The sequence below is a fragment of the Suricata suricatta genome, chromosome 3 (genome assembly GCF_006229205.1).
Source record: "Suricata suricatta isolate VVHF042 chromosome 3, meerkat_22Aug2017_6uvM2_HiC, whole genome shotgun sequence".
Classification (NCBI taxonomy): domain Eukaryota; kingdom Metazoa; phylum Chordata; class Mammalia; order Carnivora; family Herpestidae; genus Suricata; species Suricata suricatta.
Window position 1 is genome coordinate 28,113,796 of NC_043702.1, and position 21,320 is coordinate 28,135,115.

Consider the following 21,320-nt stretch of genomic DNA (forward strand, 5'->3'; position numbering starts at 1 on the left):
AGATCTGACGATAAACAGAACAATCTGCATAATTTGAGGGAGCGAACTCGGCAGGTATGTGGCACGGAGAGGTGAACTGGGGGAGAAAAGAACTGCAAGTCGTTTTCGGAGGAAAAAGGAAAGAGAGAGCAGTGTGTTGGGTTTGCACGAGAAAGCACACCCCTCCCCCTCCCCCCGTCCCCACAGCAGTAGAAAGAGTGGAAACAGGCACAGGGGACTGCACGAGAAACCTGTTCCCCCAAACCACTGACGGGGGTGGAGGGGAAGGAGAGGGTTTCAATACCGCCAGTTTTTTATCAACAGCAGAGCACAGGATCTGAACTTTCAGAGGTCAGCCTCAGTGCAGTCTGAGGACCCCCTGGGTCCCACATGGAGAAGTGGTTCCCCTCCTTGGCCTACATTTAGTAGAGGTGGCACAGCCTCTCCGTGGGCAAAAGACCCCACCGGTGCCGTCAAGCCACCACGTTCACCAGTAAAGGAACAAAGACACCAGCTGGGGGCAGCAAACCCTGACCCAGGCTGTGTGTTGTGAGTTACCATAATTTCTGATCTGTTGCCGCTGCGCGGTGATATGCATTTCCTGGGACAAGCCGGCACCAGCCACAACGTGGGGAGACCCTCCCCCAGAAGACCACTGTGGGTCCGAAAGGCAGGAGTCTCTAAATTGCGGGATTTTGAAACACAGCTGGGCCTGAGAGAAAAATTTTGGAGAGAGGCACTACCTGGTAGGCAAACAGCGTGGGCACAGCCAGAAGGAAAGTGGGGACTCAGGAGGGGTAACTGATTGGGCTCCTGTGAGAGTGTGAACTTCCTGCTCTGGAGACTAAAGAGAATGGTGAAGGCGTTTTCACTATTAGCCCAACAGCGATTGATCCCAGTGAGCTATACAGCGCCACCAAGTGGAGAATGGAGCCATTACACCAAGCAGGGCCCTGCTGTGACCTCCAAACACGTCTCTGCTAGGGCAAGGTGGCCTGAGAACCAGAGCAGCGGGCCCCTCCCTTGGAAGACCAGCGTAGATCCCTTCCTCGAGTTTAGTCTACTGACCACAGACTCCTGCAAAGTTTCAGCTCTCGGGGAAACGGCATCTAGCTTCATTTGGGCTTTTTGTTTGTTTTGTTTTTGCTGCTTCTGTTTTTGTTTTGTTGTTGTTGTTTTTCTCTTCTTTTGCATCTTGGATACAGAAAGAGCAAATTTTTTTTAAATGACAGCCAGGGATTTAAATTTTAAATTTACAATTTTTTTCTCTCGTCTATTCTCTTCTTTCTACCAAGCTTCTCTTAAGCAGACTAAAACACACCTGGGATCTAGTTTCCTTCCTTTGATTTTTTTCAGTTTTTAAATTTTTATTTTATTCTATTATTATTATTATTGTTTTGTCTTCCTCCAAAATGACAAGATAGAGGAATTTACCTCCAAAGAAAGAACAGGAAAAAATGACAGCCAGGGATTTAATCAATGCAAATATAAGTAAGATGTCTGACCTAGAATTTAAAACAACAATTATAAAGATACTACCTACGATTGAAAAAAGCATAGAAGATACCAGAGAATCCCTTTCTGCAGAGATAAAAGAGCTAAAATCTAGTCAGGCCAAAATTAAAAATGCTATAACCGAGATGCAAACCCAAATGGAGGCCATAAAAAGTGACGATGGATGAGGTGGAGGAGTGAATTTGTGGTGTAGAAATTAAAATTATGGAAAATAATGAAACTGAGAAAAAGGCGGAAACAAAGGTCAGGGATCATAAAGACAGACTTATGGAACTCAGCAATTTATTAAAATGTAAAAACATTCAAATCATAGGGGTACCAGAAGACGAAGAGAGAGAAAAAAGGGGCAGGAGATTTACACGAGCAAATTATAACTGAAAACTTCCCTAATCTGGGGAAGGCCACAGAAGAAAATCCAAGAAGCACAGAGAACTCCCATTAAACTCAAAACCAGCCAGCCATTACCAAGCCATATCATAAGCAAATTCACAAAATACACAGACAAGGAAAGAAAGCAGCAAGGGGGAAAAAGGTCTTTAACCGGTAAGAAAAGACAGATCAGGTCGGTTCACAGCAGATCTGTCCACAGAAACTTGGCAGGCCAGAAGAGTGAGAAGATATATTAAAAATGCAAACTGGAAAAATATGCAGCCCAAAATACTTTATCCAGAAAGACTGTCTGTCATCAGAACAGAATGAGAGATAGAGAGTTCCTCAGACAAATAAAAACGAAAGGAGTTTGTGACCACTAAACCAGCCCTACAAGAAATTTTAAGGGGAACTCTTTGAGTGGAGGAAAAAAAAGACCAAAAGCATCAAAGACTAGAAAGGACCAAAGGTCATCACCAGAAACATCAACACTACAGATAACACAATGACACTAAATTCAGGTTTCAATAATCACTCTGAATGTAAATAGACTAAATGCTCCAATCAAAAGACATAGGACATCAGAATGGATTTTAAAAGAAAAAAAACAAGATTCATCTCTATGCTGTCTAAAGAGACTCATTTTAGTAAAGATACATGCAGATTGAAAGTAAGGGGATAGAGAACCGTCTATCACATTCAGAAATCAAAAGAAAGCTGAAGTAGCCATACTTATATCAAGCAAACTAGATTGTAAAACAAAGACCCCATAACAAGAGATGAAGAAGGGCGTTATACCATAATGGGGTCTATCCACCAAGAAGATCTAACAATTGTAAATACATATCTATGCCCCCAACTTAGATGCATCCAAATATCTAAATTAATTTATCACAACCATAAAGAAACTCATCGATAGTGATACCATAATAGTAGGGGACTTTAACACTCCACTTAACACTAATGGATAGATCACTGAAGCAGAAAATCGACAAGGAAGCAATGGTTTTGAATGACATACTGGACCGGATGCAGTTAACAGAGATATTCAGAACATTTCATCAAGTAGGGCAGTCAGAGATGGGCTCACTGAAAATACGATGTTGAGCAATGACTTTAAAGATGCGAGAGGGTGAGGAGAAGAAGGAGGGTTCCAGGCAGAGGGACCAAATGAGCAGATTCTCAGGGGAGGACATGTCTGGTGTGTTGAGAGTAGCCAGGAGCCCTTTGTGGTTGCACGGCAGTGAGTGAGCAAGAGGAGGCAGAGGGCAGGTCAAAGAGGAAAGGGGGGCTTGGCCAACTGTTGGGCCTTGTCTGCCTCTGAAGGACTTTGGCTTATTCTAAACAAGGAGAGGGACCATTGGAGGATTTTGAGCAGAGGAGTGACATGATCTAGTTTATGTTTTGAAAGAATTTCCCTGACTGCCTGGTTCATTCTTAAACAAATAAACAACTACATGTAGGAAGAGAAGCCAAAACAGACCCACCATTCATGAATTGCCTGCCTCATTGTTCCCTCCCTATCCTGGTCAGGTGTTAGGTGTTCAGCCATGACATTGTATACTGTCATTCTAAATGGAGTGATTCCAGATAAAAGGATAATAAACAAGGTCAGTATTCAAATTTAACTAGCTAGTGAAGGTACGCTGTCAAATGCGTCATAACGTGCATGTTGAGTTTTCTAAAACATTTTAATGCTTATGAAATGCTTAGTGGAATTGTGTTTATATAAGAGACATAAAGGGCAGTGGTATATGGTGAAGAGTCAAATAGTATAACACAGTATTGACCAACGTTAAGTAATAGTCAAGGCACAGGCTTCTCTAGCATCTTTTCCTACAGAGAGGACTCACAGAACACCTTGCTAGGGCTCTAGTTTGTGTGCTGGCCTCTTACCCTTCCAACTCACTCAAACTTGCCTTCTTTGCAGATACCTTAAAAAGCGGTTAAACAGATACAAAGACAAGTTGCAAGCCTTATGTGCCTCCCAGAAGGAAAAATGTTGCCAATTTGAAACAAAGATTCACCAACTCACAGCCAATCAGGATAGTCTGTGGACCCAGCTACAGCGGATGGGGCAGGTATGAAAATGTGAGAGACACTGGCCATCTGGACCATCCAGAAATCTGGCCTCAAATCCTCTGGCCAGTGGAGGCACTTCTGCCTGAAGCTTCTCACCTCACTCTGATCAGCCTCTTCTCTTCCCTGCCTCCTCTCTCCAGTCCCTCACTCGTCCACTCGTTCCTCCAGACTCTTTCCTTCCCCTTCCTGAAGGCAACGCCATTGGGAGAATTGGTGGCTGGCGCAGTATCAGTGCCATTTAGAAAGTATAATCTAGAGCAAAGCGGTCCTTTACAGCATTCATTGACTCTTAACCTTTTGGTCTCTGCATCCTTTTTATATTCTTTAAAAATTTGAGGATCCCAAGGAGCTTTTGTGGGTTATATCAGACTCTTTACCATGATCAAAAATAAAAGTGAGAAGTGGCTTAAAAGTTTATTACTTAATTTAAAAATAGAATAAACCCATTATATATGTAACCATTTTAAACAGTAACTACATATTTTTTAAAACCTCCGTTAGAATAGTGGCATTGTTTCACATTTTTTAACAAATTTTGTTAATATCTGGCTTAATAAAAGACATCACATAACTTCTTCATTCAATCTGTTGCAAGATGTTTTATGGAAGTATATGAAGAAACCTGGCCACACAGAGATTTGCAGTTGAAATAGAGAACAATATTTTAATAGTCCTTTCAAATCAGTAGAGGTCTTTTTCTTCGGTAGTACACCAAAACATGGCAGGGTATTGTTTCTTTCTTTTTTTTTTTAATTTGCATCCAAGTTAGTTAGCATATAGTGCAACAATGATTTCAGGACTAGATTCCTTAATGCCCCTCACCCATTTAGCCCATCCCCCTTCCCACAATCCCTCCAGTAACCCTCTGTTTGTTCTCCATATTTAAGAGTCTCTTATGTTTTGTACCCCTCCCTGCTTCTACCATCTTTGCTTCCCTTCCCTTGTGTTCATCCGTTCTGTGTCTTAAAGTCCTCATACAAGTGAAGTCATATGATATTTGTCTTTCTCTGACTAATTTCACTAGTTCCATCCATGTAGTTGCAAGATTTGTGGCAAGATTTCATTCTTTTTGGTTGCCAAGTAATACTCAATTGTATATACATACCACATCTTCTTTATCCATTCATCCATTGATGGACATTTGGACTCTTTCCATACTGTGGCTATTGTCGATAATGCTGCTATAAACATTGGGGTGCACGTGGCCCTTTGAAATGGCACACCTGTGTCCACAGGGGATTGCTTCTGAAAGGAGAGTCACAGCATTGAATCTGAAACCATATCTATCTCCCACTCTGTTTCATTAACATACAATGTTCTGTTGTGCTCTTTGAATGAATCTTCTACCCATGCATGATTTTGAAGCATGATACACTGGAAATTTGGAAGTTCACTAAGCTAAGCCAAACTTCCTATTGCTCATTATACAGTATTCACCCTCCCCCTCAAAAATCACATTCATTAACATCACCATTAATCTCATCAAGAAAGTCTTTACAAGTTGGAAAGGTATTATGCACACAGTGGTAGATGCTGGTTTCCTAAAATTCTGATTTTTGCCAAAAGCGTCACCTGTTAAAACTGACAATGCATATAATCATTTTCTTACTGTGACAATCTCACTTCACGTATTTTTGAGAAAATGTCTGCCAAACCTCCAAGTCTGAATAACAGGCTGCAAGTCATTCTTTCACAAAAAGGGCAACTTTTGTGTTTCAGTAACATTAGCCGTATGTTGCACACTTTCCGTTTCATCATACACAATATTAAAAATACATGTCGTAATTAAGAAAATTGAAAATGTTTATTATACCATCAAGGAGATTTGTAAGTGGAGCTGTTTTTTGTGTTGTCATTTGGCTGGCTGGTTTTTTTTTTTTTTTTTTTTTTGTCAGCTGCAAAAGTGTAATGGTGACTACTAGTACTCTTTGGTGCTGGTTTGATTTGTACTAAGGCACTAACATAATTAGCCTAACTTACTTTGGCTTTACTTACTTTTGACTCTGCACCCTTGGGGCAAGTGTCAACACAGTGAACAGGCAAATTATATCTAAGTATCATTGTGAAAGTAATTTTGACCTCACGGCCCTCCAAAAAGGTCTTAGGGATTTCCAAGAATCTGTGGACCCCACTTTGGGAGTTGTGCTTTGTCCCCTAGATTTTATGGCTTATTATAAGCCCCCCAACATACCTACCTAGGTGGATCATTATGAACATGCTTTATTGTATTACCTTTTAGCTACAATTCAAGATATGTTGATGTTCTCAGAAATTCCTCGTGATATTTTTAGAATGTGAACATTTAGGACCTAGAATTTTCCCACGTTCCCATGATATTTTAGAATTTGAACTGTTGTCCTTTTGGTAGACAGTTTTAGATGTACATTGAATTAATAGCATAAAATTAAATCAATAATAAATGATTTAGATAGGAGGATGAAAAATGTTGCATTAAAATTTTCTATTATGAAATCAAAACTTAACGTACTTAGGAAACGTCTAAGACAAAGATCAATTTCATACGTTTTCTTTATCCAGGCAATGTTGCAGCCACTCCATCCTCCCTCTTCTTCCTGCCAAAATATGATTTCCGAGGGTGACCATGAAAAGGATGAAAGGATGTGGAGGGGAGGAGATCCTTCCCAGGTCACAAAGGCCACTCAAGATGGTTTAGAACAGGAACCTCTTGCTTACCCAGTCATGACTGACAAAAGTCACCAAAGTCAAACAAAGGCAGATCATGCTATACCAAATTCAGAATCACCAGAGGCCGTCTTGCAGCTGAAGTCAACACAAAGCTGTGGGGCACAAAGCCAAGCACAAAAGACCTTGAAGGAAATCTTTAGCTCCCTACCGGGTTCCCAGGAAGGACCGCTGCAGGCAACCCCCCAGATGGTGCCTGCTGAAATGAACAGTCCTGCTCTGGCATCTGCAGACAAAAAAGAGGTGGGTGACATCCAGGATGGAAAGGATGAGCGAGAGGAAAAGGAAATGCAAGAACTGTTGTCAAAACTTACCGATGCCTTCACTCTAGAAATGCCACCAGGTAAGATCTTCACAATCAATGGAGAGAGTAATGGCCAGGGATTCAGGCTGCCTTTTCAACACTTGATTTTATAACATTATCCCAACAGCTACAATTCATCTAGTGAGTAACAGTCAGAATCTTTTGGACATCAGTAGCATCTCTGAACTTGAGGTCTAAAACTGCCCAATTTACAAAGTTCTTATGGGCACTAAAGGTGATAGACAATAAGAGATTTTGCTATAGCATCTGGCACAATCCTAGCATTCCATAACAGTAAATAACTACAAATATCTTAGAACTAAGCAGCTTTCATAGATAAACTGGAGAAACAAAACAAAGAAATAAAGATAAGATGAAGATGTCAAAGACCAAAAGATTGTCCTAGAAGAGAAGCCAAGTTTTTATGTGAAATTTCAGTTATAAAATATTAACTTATAAAATAAAAATAAATAACAAATAATAGATAGTTTTGTTATTGGAGTTATTAGTATCCATAGTACTACAACAAATATAATTGGGCAACCTGATGTTACCATTTAGAAAGGGGGGGTAATAATGATGTTCTTCAGAGGACAGTTGATTATGTTTCTATAATGTAAGAAGTACAGTCATTATCATCATCATCTTCTTCATAAGCTATGACTCATTGTCAAATTCTGAAGGCTCTTTTTAAAAATGTTTCTTAAATTAAGTTAAAATATAACTTAAAAATTTAATTTTAAAATTAAAAGGGTCTCTTTACAATCATTATTTCTTATGTTTTGGACTGATACAGTCTTATTTATAGTGTTTTGTTGCCTTAATATATCTGTATACCTATATCCATGTCCTTTTTGAAAGCCTAAAATCTTTTATGTTTGAGTGATCGTCTAGAGATTTGCAAGTAGGCTTTCTCAAAATATTTCTGAATCAGCATGTGAGTTTGCTAGAGCTGCTATAACAAAGTACCCGTACAGAGTGGGTAGCTTAAACATCAAAAATTAATTTTCTCATAGTCATTAAGGCTAGAAGTCTGAGATCAAGATGTCTCACTGTGGATATTCCTATCCAAATTTGCTCTTTTTATAAAGACACTACTCCGATTTGGATTAGGATCTGCCAGTATAACTTCATTTTAATTTAATTAACTCTTTAAAGAATCTGTTTCCAAATATAATCACACTCTGAGGTACTGGGGTTAGGACATCCACATGTGAACTTGGGGAGAAACACAATCCAGCCCAAACAGCTGGTGAACTGGAAAATCAGTACCTCATAATGTTGGTTGTGTACTGAAGCTGGTGGAACAAGTCAACAAAGTAATTATTTGGTGATTCTAAAAATCTCTACTATTAAGAGAGTTGGAGTTATAATTTTTGCATTAGAGAACACAAGATTACCAAGATGCCCAAAGCATGCTCAGACTGCCTGAGACAAAACAGGATGAGGACTCCTTGTGCCTGATTCTGAGACACAAGATTCCACCCACTGTGTTTCCTTTTTAACTTCACTGGGGTCACGATGAGCACTCACAGCAAAGTCAACATCCACTTGAAGGTTTTAGGAAAATTTCACATAAAAATTTGACTTTTATTCTAGGAAAATCTCTCAGTCTTTGACACCTTCATCTCATTTTTATTTTTTGTTTTGTTTTGTTTGTCCAACTGAGCTTATAAAAGCTGCTGATTCCTCACAGCCCTCACAAATGTAGTAGCTTATGTTGCACAGTCCAGATCACTTAGAAGCTAGGCCTACTACACACATTGGGAAGACATTATCCCAACACTTGTGCAGTTTGATACCTAAAACTAAAAGAGGCATGTATATTTTAATTTACTTTATCAAAGTCTATATATAAATATATATATATGTATACACACATGAGTATATTATTAAGAGGAAAATCATGACAGAGCAAAGCTTATTTCTACATTTAGACAGTGCAATAATGTGTAGAGGTGCAGTGGGCGTTGTCCAATCTTGTAGAAAATACCCCTAAAAAAGTATGTCTCAAAAAATTACTTTGTCTTCCACTTAAATTTAAAGAGAACCATTGGGATGTTTCTACTGAAGTATGCATTATTATGCAAAAGTGCTTATGATGTTAGCAAGAGGACATGCATTTTTTCTTTTTTGTTATTATGGTAGCATATACTTCTCAATGATTACGCAAATGCTAATTGATAAGATTTAAATTTACAGCTTATTTCTCTTTGATCAGCCCTGTTTCCGTAATGCTTTTAAGGATAGGATCTGTGTTAATCTTCATGGCTATTGCATGGATGAAACATGGTCTCTCCTCACTCAAATATTTCTAAGTAAGGTTATATCTTTATTCAATCTGGTTTTGAATATGATCTTGTTTGCAAGTTCTTCTTAGCCATTGGTGGTATGGATTATAAAAGTACATTCCATTATTTATGCATAATCTCTGTATGCTTGCCAAAATTACACCAAAAGTGGGTAACAGGGCCAGAAGTGTGGTAACCACACTGATGAAGGTGTTGAAAGGCAAACAAACTAAATCAGGGTGTTGGTTAACTTTGTTTTATTCTGTGTTGTGGATGCATCAGATAAGAGCAGGCAGTTTTGGATCATTTTACTGTCCCAGGTTTTTTTTTTTTAACTTGAGAATTGTTTGGAAACTTAGAAAGTTTCACTGTTTGTAACATGCTAAGATTTATTCAGACAATGTCAACACATTCACCCAGTGTTGTGACCATCCTAGTGATGTAGGCAGGCTGAGTCCGAGGACCCAGAGCACATCCCAAGGACCATCCCAGAGAGTCCTTTGCCTCACACAGGATGGAAATCAAATGCAAGCCAGCAGGAGGTGAAAGAAGAATTAATGAAGATATGTAGAGCAAGGTACAGATGGAGAGTCTGAGAGACTTGGAAAGGGAGAGAGAGAGTCTCATCTTTGCTTCAGGCCTGGGGTTATTACTGGCGGTTGTAGTCAGAGCATGTGTCCTGTCAGGCACACAGAAACTGGGCAGAACAGGACAGAGTCCAGGGGTCCATCGTAAGGCACTTACTCGCTCAAGCCAGGGGTCTTGGCATCGAGATAGATAATGTAGCGCCAGCGGTCTGCAGTAGAATGATGGTCCTGCCCGTCATGCCTTAGATCTCACCTAACACGCTGGAAGGCCCCACAGACATCATGATCTTTTTGTCCCCTACAAGGAGGGCACACATTGAGGCATGTGAGGGTGAAGGTGCAGGTCCTAGCAAGAATAGAAGCAGGAAAAGAAGTGAAGGGGGAAAAAAAACCCAGCTTTTTCTTTCATGGGGTCTCTTTGATTTCCCTGCCTCATTGTAGCTGACTATTCTTTTAGATTGGAGCTTTGCTAAGGAGTCAACACATTTTGGAAATGAAGATGAACTTTAAATTACTTAAAGGATAAGACGAAAGCAGTAACCCTACTGGTCAACTAGGCAGTTGTACACATGAACTGAATAGAGTCCTTCATTATCACAATAGAATAACAGAATTTCAAGAGACAAGGAGAGTTTAATAGAAAGTATGGAGAAGAGGTTCCTCAAACCTCTTTAAATTCCAAATGCTGGGTTGAAAATCAGTAGCAATCAATTTGCTCAAATTTGTGGTAAAGGAATTTACAGTATAGGAACAGGAACTTTGTTCTCTGTATAGTTGTACATCTTTCCTTTCTCAACATAAGTTATATCGTTCTTGCTTTTGATTTTTTTTGCACTTGACAATACACCTTAGATATTGAGAAATTTCAGTTTTTAAATGCTGCATAATATTACAGGGTATAAATGTACCACATTCACTGGTACATAATTAAGTTGCTTCTAATTTTTTATTACCATAAGAATGGTCTGATGAGCACCTTTATAACCTATATTTTTGTCCTCATCTGTGAGTGTACTTACAGAATCAATGAAAAGTAATTCTGAGGTTAAAAATTGTGCACATCAAACTTGTGGTTGATAACTACCAAACTGTAGATCTTTCTGCTGCACAACTCCTATTATAACAGATCATAGAACATCGCTCAAACCATTCATCGGCAGAGGTTCTCACAGCGTGGTCCCTAGACCAACAGCATCAGAATCACCTATGACCACGTTAGAAATGCAAATTCTCGGGCCCCATCCCAGATACACTCTGTTAGTTAGGGATCTCCAGGGAAACAGAACCAATAGGATGTAATATAGATATAGAAAGAGACTTATTTTTAAGAAATTGGCTCGTGATTATGGAGGCAGACAAGTCCCAAGACCTACTGTCAGCATGTTGGAGTCCTAGAAGAACCAGTGGGGGCAGGTCTAGTGCAAAAGCTGGCAGGCTGGAGACTTAGGAAAGCGTGGTCTTTCTATTGGAATCTGAAAAGGCAGAAGACAACTGAGGTCCCAGTGGCCAGGCAGTCAGACAGAAGGACTTCTCTGACTCAGCCTTTTTGCTTAATTCAGGCCTTCAACTGCTTGAGGTCCATCTGTATTAGGGAAGGCAGTCTGCTGTGGTTGGTCTGCAGATTTGAATGTTAATCTCATCCAGAAACACCCCCACACCACACCCAGAACAATGTTTGATCAAGTATCTGAACACTAGTAGCCAATCAAGTTGAGGCACAAAATTAACTATTGTATGTACTAAATCAGAACTCTTAGGGAAGGACCTATAAATCTGTTTTTACACTGTCCAGGTGATTCTGATGTACTCAGAGTTTGAAAAATTCTGCTCTACAGTGGGATTTCTGGCTACTCAGATTATTGCTCAGAGTCATCGGAAAATGTCCTTTAAGAACCCACGACCAAGCTGTATTAATAATTGATCATGGCAAAAAACAGATATCTTATTTTCCAGGTAGCCTAGAGAAAGGGCATTGTCAACGGGAACTGGGGAGAGAGGTTTTTATTCCATCTCTATGCTAGCGCTTTGGCACAATCAGCTTGGAAACCTAGAGGTGCTTTCTCTGAAGGACTCTCCTGTTTGTTGATTTCAGGCCCACAATCTTCGGCAAACAGGGACCTGTATTGTGGAGCTGAGCGGCTATGCGGAGCCTTCTCTGCCCTCGTTGATCAAATCACTCTGTCCAACTTGAAGTGATAAGGAGTCCAGGCCCAAAGCCCCTTTGATGATGATGACACATATTTTCAAAATCTATACTAAAAGAACTAAGGCTTTTACCTCTCTATAATTTGGTGTGAATGTGAAGAAAGTAAGTTTTTTTTTTATCTCCCTATTCACATATCTCAGTTCTGTAGTTCAGACTAAAGCCTCGGGAGTGAGGGAAGAGGAAAAAAAAGGCCAAGTCAAATCTGGATGCATTGGGTTTCCAAGAGAAGGCCATTCTTAATTCAAATACCTTGGTAGTAATATTCCAGTGTGTGATCTACATAATTAATGAGACTGTCTTCTTCACGTAGCATTTAATTAGTGAATTGATGACCAAATTTTCTTTTTTACCCTGTATTAATTTATTTTTTTTAATTTCTTTTTAATTTTTTAATTTACATCTAAGTTAGTTAGCATATAGTACAATAATGATTTCAGGGTAGATTCCAGTGATTCATTTCCTATGTATAACACCCAGTGCTCATCCCAACAAGTGTCTTCCTTAATGCCCTTTGCCCTTTTAGCTCATCCCCCCTCCCCCAACCCCTCCAGCAACCCTCAGTTTGTGTTCTATATTTAAGAGTCTCTTATGTTTTGTTCCCTTCCATTTTTAAATTATTTTTCCTCCCTTCCTTTATGTTTATGTTTTGTATCTTAAATTCCACATATGAGTGAAGTCATATGATATTGTCTTTCTCTGACTAATTTTGTCTAGCATAATACCCTCTAGTTCCATCCACATTGCTACAAATGGCAAAATTTCATTCTTTTTGATTGTCAAGTAATACTCCATTGTATATATGCATATATACACACCACATCTTCTTTATCTACTCACATGTCAATGAACATTTGGGCTCTTTCCATACTTTGGTGTCAATAGCACTGTTATAAACATTGGGGTGCATGTGCCCCTTTGAAACAGTATACCAGTATTCCTTGGATAAGTACCTACTAGTTCAGTTGGTGGGTCATAAGGTAGTTCTATTTTTAACTGTTTGAGGAACCTTCATACTGTTTTCCAGAGCGGCTGCACCAGTTTGCATTCCCAGCAGCAGTGCAAAAGAGATCCTCTTTCTCCGCATCCTCGCCAGCATCTTTTGTTGCCTGAGTTGTTAATCTTAGCCATTCTGACTGGTGTGAGGGGGTATCTCAGTGTGGTTTTGATTTGTCTTTCCCTGATGATTGAAAACATGAGCTTTTTTCATGTGGGATGATGACCCAGTTTTCTATCTGGATACACCTGATGGAGATCAGGCTTGTCAAATAACTAAATACACACACACACACACACACACACACACACACACACACACATACTTGAGTATATGCAAAACTGATGAAATCTGAATAAACTTATGGATTGTACCACTGTTGATTTCCTGGTTGCATTGTTATATGATAATTATGCAAGATGCTACCGTTGGGGACTGGATGAAGCATCTACAGAATGTCTCTGTGTTATGTTTTTATAACTGTATATGAACCAACCACGATCTCAAAATAATTTTATTTTTAAAACATGAACATTTCTCACTAAAATCTTGCATCCAATGAGTTTGGCTAACGTACCAATCCGCTTCCTTTCTCTGTATGTATGATTGGGTATAGATGCTTACTTTAATGATGTCCAAAGTAATTGCTAACATTTAACTATTTAATGTTTTTAAACTATGAGAGCACTTAGTTTCTAAGCACCTTGTAAGCACCAACTCATTTACTCCTCACAACAAAACTAACAAGTAGATGTATCATTTTATGAGGAAATATTGTTACAAAGAAGTTCAGTAACTTGTCAAAAGTTGCTTGGCCAGTAGTTGATGAAGTTGAGGTTTGAGCCCAGCTTCTGAGCCTATACTCTGCTCTGTACTTTCACTCAATAAATACTGCTGTGAGTCCAGTCTTTTGCCTTGTGTCTTGATGTGCAACCCATGTTGCATTTAGAGTCCTGTATTTTTATTTATATGGTCTGTAATTTCTAGTACTGTCCCAGAAGAAAATGATGGCCATTTAAAAAGGATTAGGAGTAAGTTATCCCTGTCCAATCTCATGGTAATATTTGCTTTTTAGCCTATCACAGTTTTTTTATTTTGCTTTTATTCACTCTCCTTCTAACTTTATTCCAGCTAGTCTCTTACAAGTTTAATAAGCATCCCCTAGAACACAGATCAGCACACTACAACCCACAGCCCACTGCCTGTTTTGTCTGATCTATGAGCTATGAGCGGTTATTATATTTTTAAAAATGGTTGAAAGAGTCAAAAGAAGAAGAATATGTTGTGACACTTGGAAATGATATAGATTCAGATTTCATTGTCCATAAGCAAAGTTTTATTAGAACATCATTGTGCTCATTCATTCACATAGTGTCTATGGTTACTTTTATTCTACAAAAGCAAAGTGGATGATTTGTTGCAACATAGACCAGACCTAAAGGCAAATGATATTTACTATCTGATCCTTTAGAGAAAAAATGGTCAGCCCCCGTTGTATAGCACCAAGGTGAGGGGGAAGTCATGGGCAGACTTTTCTGTAAGCAAAAGTGGCCTTTTTTCAATGATTTATAAGAGATAATAAGTTTATATTGATGGTTTTTAAGAATGTGATGAAAGATATTAGAGAGCGTGGTATGAAAGCAAAACCATAAGCCTATGTAGGGGCACCTGGGTGTCTCAGTTGGTTAAACGGCCGACTTGGGCTCAGGTCATGATCTTGCAGTTTGTGAATTCGGGCTCTGTGCTGACAGCCAGAGCCTGGAGCCTGCTTCAAGTTCTGTGTCTCCCTCTCTCTGCCCCTCCCCCACTCGTGCTCTGTCTCTCTCTCAAAAATAAATAAATATTTTTAAAATTTTAAAAAAGAAATGATAAAGTGGCAGTTTTTAATGTGCTCATTCTCTTAACAAAGAAAAGCTGAAGTTAATAAAGAAAAGCCAGTTCCTTTCCCAGACTCACTTCCCATGTTGTTTGGACTTGTTTAATTCTCAGTTGCAGTTGTTTTCTGATAACCCTTAGGATAAGATTTTTAGTTTAAGGAGGACCCCAAACCTTCAGTGAAAACATTTCCTGAAGCTTCCTTTAGCTCTGGAAAAAGCAAGTCAATTGTTAACATACCTGAAATTCAAACTGGTTTTCAAGCATTGTTTATATAGTACAATTGGAGAGATGAAGTAATTAGATATAAAAAAGATCTCATTGTGTCTGGATCTCAGATAAATTTGTTCATTGAATTTCTCTGTTATGAACCTCATTCAAGTCTGTCACTTTTCAGGGGAAATTTTTTTTATGGATTCTTTTCTTATAATGCTGTTCATTTTACTTTTAGTTTGCAGTGCAAAGTGTAACTAACCACTTATAGAGTTTCAATATTTAATCAAATAGAAAAGATACTTATACTTACTGTTCTTTTCTTAGAGTTATATGATCAGTAATGGCAATATAAAATATTGAAATATGGGGCACCTGTGCAGCTCAGTTGGTTGAGTATCCGGCTTCAGCCCAGGTCATCATCTCACTGTTCTGAGTTCAGGCCCTATGTGGGGTTCTGTGCTGACTGCTCAGAGCCTGGAGCCTGCTTCAGATTCTGTGTTTCCCTCTCTCTTCCCCTCCCCTGCTTGCATGCTCGCTCTCTCTCTCTCTCTCTCTCTCTCTCTCTCTCTCTCTCAAAAATAAATAAACATTAAAAAATTAAAATATTGAAATATAGTTACTTCTTGGGGCACTGAGTGGCTGAGTCAATCAAGTGTCCAATTCTTTATCTCAGCTTATGTCTTGAGCTAAGGGTTGTGAGTTTAAGCCCTGCACTGGGCTCCATGATGGACGCGAAGCCTACTTTTAAAAAAAAAGATTCTGGGGCTCCTCGGTGGCTCAGTTGGTAGAGCAGCCAACTCTTGACTTTGACTCGGGTCATGATCTCACAGCTAGTGGGTTTGAGCCCCACATCCAGCTCTGCGGTGGTAGCGTGGAGCCTGGTTGGAATTCTGTATCCCTCTCTCTCTGCCCCTTCCCCATTTGCTTTCTATCTCTCTCTTAAAATAAATAAAAATAGGGGCACCTGGGGGGCTCAGTTGGTTGAGCAGCCAACTTCAGCTCAGGTCATGATCTCACCACTCCTGGGTTCAAGTCCTGCATCGGGCTCTGTCCTGACAGCTCAGAGCCTGGTGCCTGCTTCTGATTCTGTGTCTCCCTCTCTCTCTGCCCCTCCCCTGCTGGCACTCTGTCTCTCTCTCTCAAAGTAAATAAACATTAAAATTAATAAGAATAAACTTAAAAAAAAGACTCCAATAATGTTCCTTGGGATCCAGAGCTTTTATTAATTTTGTTTCCATTAGAAGAATGCTTTATTTGCCTTTGCATATTGTTTTGTTTGTTTTTTGCTTTATTAATTCTTCAAAAATATTCTTTCAAACAAGATTTAGGTGTTACAGACAGTTGGAAGCTAGTAATAAATATAGCCCATTATGCCTGTACATAAGCAGTGGCTACTGGCTTGGAAGTCATGCAGTGTATTCAAGTTAAATGGATAGGACTCTAGTTCACCAAGACCCAGCATCCCAGAGCAATGGATCAGAGTGAGTACAAGCAATGTGACTTGCCCAATCCCCTGGTCATCCTTGGAGGCTACTTTAACTCTTTCAGGCAGTGGGATGAGCTGGCAGTAAAGCCACCCTTTGAAGGAACATGCTAGGAGGCTAAAATAGTGAAAATCCTTAAGTAGGTACTCTGAGAGAATTTGGCTTATGATTTACTGCTGGACATTCCCACCATTTCAAGTAATGAAATGATCAATAGTCAAGGAAACAATGTAGTTAGCTCTGAGGTTAGATTTATTTTCTCTTTATTTCCAGGCCATGGGTGACTTTCCCGATGAGCTTAGACCCACTTCCGTGCAAGTGCATGCTTATCACGCCTTCAATCAACTCTTTCTTCTTTAGGAAAGGTGTTCTTAGCTGCTGAGAATACGCACCTGAAAGCAGAGAAGAAGAACTAGTCGATAGAGCACCAAATTATTCTCAGGTTAATTAAATGTCAATAAATTGGTTTTAAAGTTTGTTATTCCTGTTACTCTATCAAAAGTCTGCATCAATTTATTTCAGGAGTGTCTATGAAAATCTGTGTTTATGTGTCCTTTGCACTTTAAATAACCTAAATTAAGTAAATTATACTAAAGACATTTCCTTGTTAATTAATATGTATGTATTAAGATATGTTTTTCTGATTAAAAAAGCAAAAGTGGTCATTATATAATTTTAATACAAAATATACAGAAGAAACCTTATTTTACCCATAATATAATCTTTCAGAGATAACCATAGTTGTAAGCATACACACTTTATGCCATAATTTAGCAAACCCTTACCTTATTATGCAACATTCCAATTATTTCCAAATTTTATACTGTTATAAATAGCATTGTGGTGAAGATTCGTGTACTGCATGATTGGCTACATCACTGAATATTTCTTTATGGGAGAGTTCTAGGTAAGTAATTTCTAAAGATGTTTCTAGGAAATTTCTTGAAGTAAGTAAAGTAAAAAAATCAAACATTGGCGAATCTAATTATTTATCTTCCTGAAGCATTATTTTCTCTAATGTTTGGTGTTTAAAAAAAGAACAAACACTAACATTTACTGTTAAAAATCTAAATTTTAATGTTCTCATCATGAAGGAATGCAAAGACTCCAAATTTTTCTGGAACATACAAACTGCCAGTCTCAGGCAGGCAGGTTTTGTTTTTATTTCTCTCACTGGCAGAGCATGATTTGTTGAAGGAAAGGGCCATGTGTTTTGACACAAACAAAGATATATTTCAAAATCCCGTCACTTGCATTGAAGCCCTTACAAACCCAGGAGGTAACGTCAAATCTGTCATTTTCTATTTGGAAGTTATCAGCCTACTATTTTCCTAAATCAATTAATAACTCTCTCCCTCTTTCTCTCTGCCTTGACATAATCCATCATAATTTGGTGGTCACACCATTTTTTATACCTTATGGCTATTTCGGCATTCAGTTACTAACTCATATCTTTCTAGACTAATTAATAATAGTCTTTTGAGCCTTTCCTCAAGTAAGGATATATCTGGACCTCAGAATTTTTGGAATTCTCATTTCTAGATGCCCTCTGTTCCTGGTTAGCACTGTTACAGACAACTATATTGTCTAGGTCATCACTCAGCTCAACAAGCTGTCCTGGGGGTAAAGCTCTTCCAGACTCAATTCATGGTTAAATACATGCCTTTCATAATTCTTTTTTATAGAATCATAGAACATTAGAACAAAGAACAAAAGGGACTTTATGGATCATCAAATTCTTACCACATTCTTCCTTTTCAGATGAAGAAACTGAGGGCTAAATATGTTAATTTGCTTGACTGAGGTTGCACAGCTATTTAATAGCTCTTGTTTTCATAGTTTTAAGCCCAATAGTAACAAATATGATAGGAGATTAACAGTTTTTTAGGGCTTTTAAAAATATTTTTTATTTGGGGGGGATGAGAAAGGCAGAGGAAGAGAGAGAAAGAGAGGGAGAGAATCTTAAGCAGGCTCCATACTCAGCACAGAGCCCAAAGTAGGGCGTGACCCCACAACCTTGGGATTATGACCTGAGCTGAAATCAAGAGTCAGTTGCTCAACCAATTGAACTACCCAGGTGCCTAGGATTTTTACATTTTTAGCAAGTTATGATTCATAGCAACAATTCTCAAGTGTACTTAAACTATTAAACTTGAGGATATCAAAATAAGTGCCTTTTTGCACATTATGTAGACATATTAGTTCTTCCCTTCTGCTCTGGTGATTTGATTTCCCTGAGAAATATAGAGACAAACATCTCTTCACCCTCACCCCCATCCAAACCCGGTAACATATTAATCCCCTAAGGACAATAGAAAAAGTTAGTGGAGAATCCAGGCAGGTACATCCAGAGCTCAGTTGAGCCACTAGAGACTTAAGCCTCTTGAGATGAAGTCTCGATGTTCCAGCAACTATTTAACTTTTAGACATTGTGTCTCCTTGACCCAAGACCCACTTTGATTGTGATTATACCATCCAAAGTGAAAGCTTTGCTTCCTGATCTGCAGTTGTTTATGTCAAACGTTAAAATAACTTTAGTAAAGTGAAATGTTCCCTCCTGCTACAGAGTCAGTCTGACTAAAGTTTGCAGACCAGCTGAGTCAACTGCAACTCTGCAGCAAGATTAAAAAAGTGACTTCTAAAGCCGAAGATAAATCTACTGCCTTTAAAAAGAATAAGAAGAATAAGAAGATAGAAATGCTATGTTGAAATATGCTCCAAAAATTACATGAAGCTTCTGACTCTTCTGATAGCCACATTGCCAGCAAGCAAACAGAAAGCTGTTTTAGAGAAAGATCTGTGTGTGTAAAGTTATTCTCGTGTTCATCTGAACACAAATATTATTACATGCGTTTATTCTATAGTAGCTTAGCAATTCAAAGTGAGTGCAAATTATAAAAAATAAATATTGGTAGTGATTTGAGTATGTCAACTAAATAATTAGAATGGAAGAAAGGGTCCTACAGTACAAATGAAGAAAACATAGCCTCTGTGTAAAATAATTTTTAAGTATTGGCAACCAACATTGAAAGACACTTATTTTTGTATTTCTTTAGTAGCTAAACTGGTAAAAGAATATTTCCTCTAAGTTCAGAAATTGGTTTAAGTTACAGTAACACTTGCCAAATTAATACATCTATAAATGACTACAGTTTAATGGATTAGCAAATCATAAGGATTTTTGGTGAGGTTAAAACAAACCAGATACAATATCTTGGGAAATTGAAATATTACTGTTAAGTGCTATTTTAATAGAGAAATTATAGGGATATGTATAACAATTTTCACAATAAAATATATAGATGTAAACTTTAGTTTTGCCTTAGTTTTGCACCAGTGCTTAAGTAATTCTCAGAGTTACTACCATACAAACAGGCTTTGCTACAAGGATTAGAAGCTCATTGGTTGAAACAACTCTAAAAATGGAACAAAAACAAAATGAATAGGGCCAGGTGTCTGTCTCTCAGCTTTTCACAGGGGCTCATTTGCTCTATTTCTAATTCTATAAAGGATACTTCTTCTAGTGCTCCCAGAGAAGTCTGTTTAAATAAAATATTTACACCAGTGAGAATCTCTAAATTTGTCGGAAGTTCCAAATTACTAAAAATTAATCATTCAGGTTGCTGGAAGTTAATTACGTATTTGAGGTTTGTTCAAAAAGCAACAAGGAGTGAATCTGCAAGCCAGCCAATTTTTCTGCCCTGTACTTCACCAAGTACATCACAAGGAGCCTCTCCATTAACATGAAAGCATTCTTTTTTTCTATTTAAAAGAGGCAAGGGCTTGTGTGTTGTGAAAATCCCCAGACTTACATTCAAATCTTTCCCAAATCCATAGCATGCAAAGATAGGTTATGACTGCTAGTATTCAGACAAATCACTTTATACCTTTTGTTGTATTTTGAGAATTATTTTTTTCCTTACTTGCTTTTTTGACTCTTTCTTGCTGCTGTTTACATGAAGTATGAAAGTGAGGACAATATGTTGACCTAAACAGCTACTATAAAATACAAAAGGAAGTGTTATCTTCCTATCACTTATGTTCTCTTGGGCTCACCCCTGAGAGGAATACATGTGGCAATGGATTCCCCTAAAGCCATTTCCCTCTTCCTCACAATTCATCACATTCATACTTGATTGACCCTTTTGAAAAACATGGGACCTAGAGTTGACCACCTTGTTTTCTCTCTGTGTGCTGTGGATGTGCTGCTGAAATCTTCTCTTCCTTCCCAGCCAACTGCCTCCTTCCTAAGCCATGGTTCCTGGAGAGGACACAGTCCACATAGATGTCCCAGAAGAGTTGGGCCAGATCCCAAAACAGTGCCCCATGCTTCAAGTTCTCAGATGACTTCAGGTAGATCATAAAATCCCAAAAACCTGAAACGGTGTTAGAAATTCGAGGCTTCCGCATTTCTAGGAGGAGCACTGAAGAAGATTCCCAGCACTGAGGATCAGCTTGATTAAGGGCCAGCAAGTCTGTCTGGCTATGGCAGAAGAAAGGAGACACACAGCACATTCCCACAATGAGCAGGGAGCAGGTAAGGGTCAAGGGGTGGTAGATCCCTCTTCTGTTCCCAGGATCGGCCATGGTGCTGAAACTGCACAGAATGGAAATATCTTAATGAATCTTAGCTTGAGCTCCACTCAGTAATGAAAGTAACTATACCTTTAAAAACCTTGGTGTCAGCAAAGAAGACACACCATTGTCCCTGGAAA

The 21,320-nt window shown here is 38.7% G+C and overlaps 2 protein-coding genes across 2 annotated transcripts in view; one reads left to right on the plus strand and one right to left on the minus strand.

The window, feature by feature from the left end:
* DYTN (dystrotelin) overlaps nt 1–16,488 on the plus strand; it is a 52,781-nt gene extending 36,293 nt beyond the window's left edge. The window contains exons 10-14 of the mRNA XM_029933980.1: nt 3,794–3,944; nt 5,437–5,445; nt 6,484–6,991; nt 11,923–12,138; nt 16,444–16,488. Of these exons, the coding sequence (XP_029789840.1) occupies nt 3,794–3,944; nt 5,437–5,445; nt 6,484–6,991; nt 11,923–12,026 (772 nt within the window). The 3' untranslated portion in view covers nt 12,027–12,138; nt 16,444–16,488. The remainder of the gene's footprint in view (nt 1–3,793; nt 3,945–5,436; nt 5,446–6,483; nt 6,992–11,922; nt 12,139–16,443) is intronic.
* The window catches only part of LOC115287490 (disintegrin and metalloproteinase domain-containing protein 23-like), a 194,387-nt gene continuing 189,450 nt past the window's right edge, over nt 16,384–21,320 (minus strand). The window contains exons 24-25 of the mRNA XM_029933979.1: nt 20,781–21,202; nt 16,384–16,997 (exon numbers count right to left, since the gene is read on the minus strand). Coding sequence (XP_029789839.1) covers nt 16,858–16,997; nt 20,781–21,202 — 562 coding nt within the window. The 3' untranslated portion in view covers nt 16,384–16,857. The remainder of the gene's footprint in view (nt 16,998–20,780; nt 21,203–21,320) is intronic.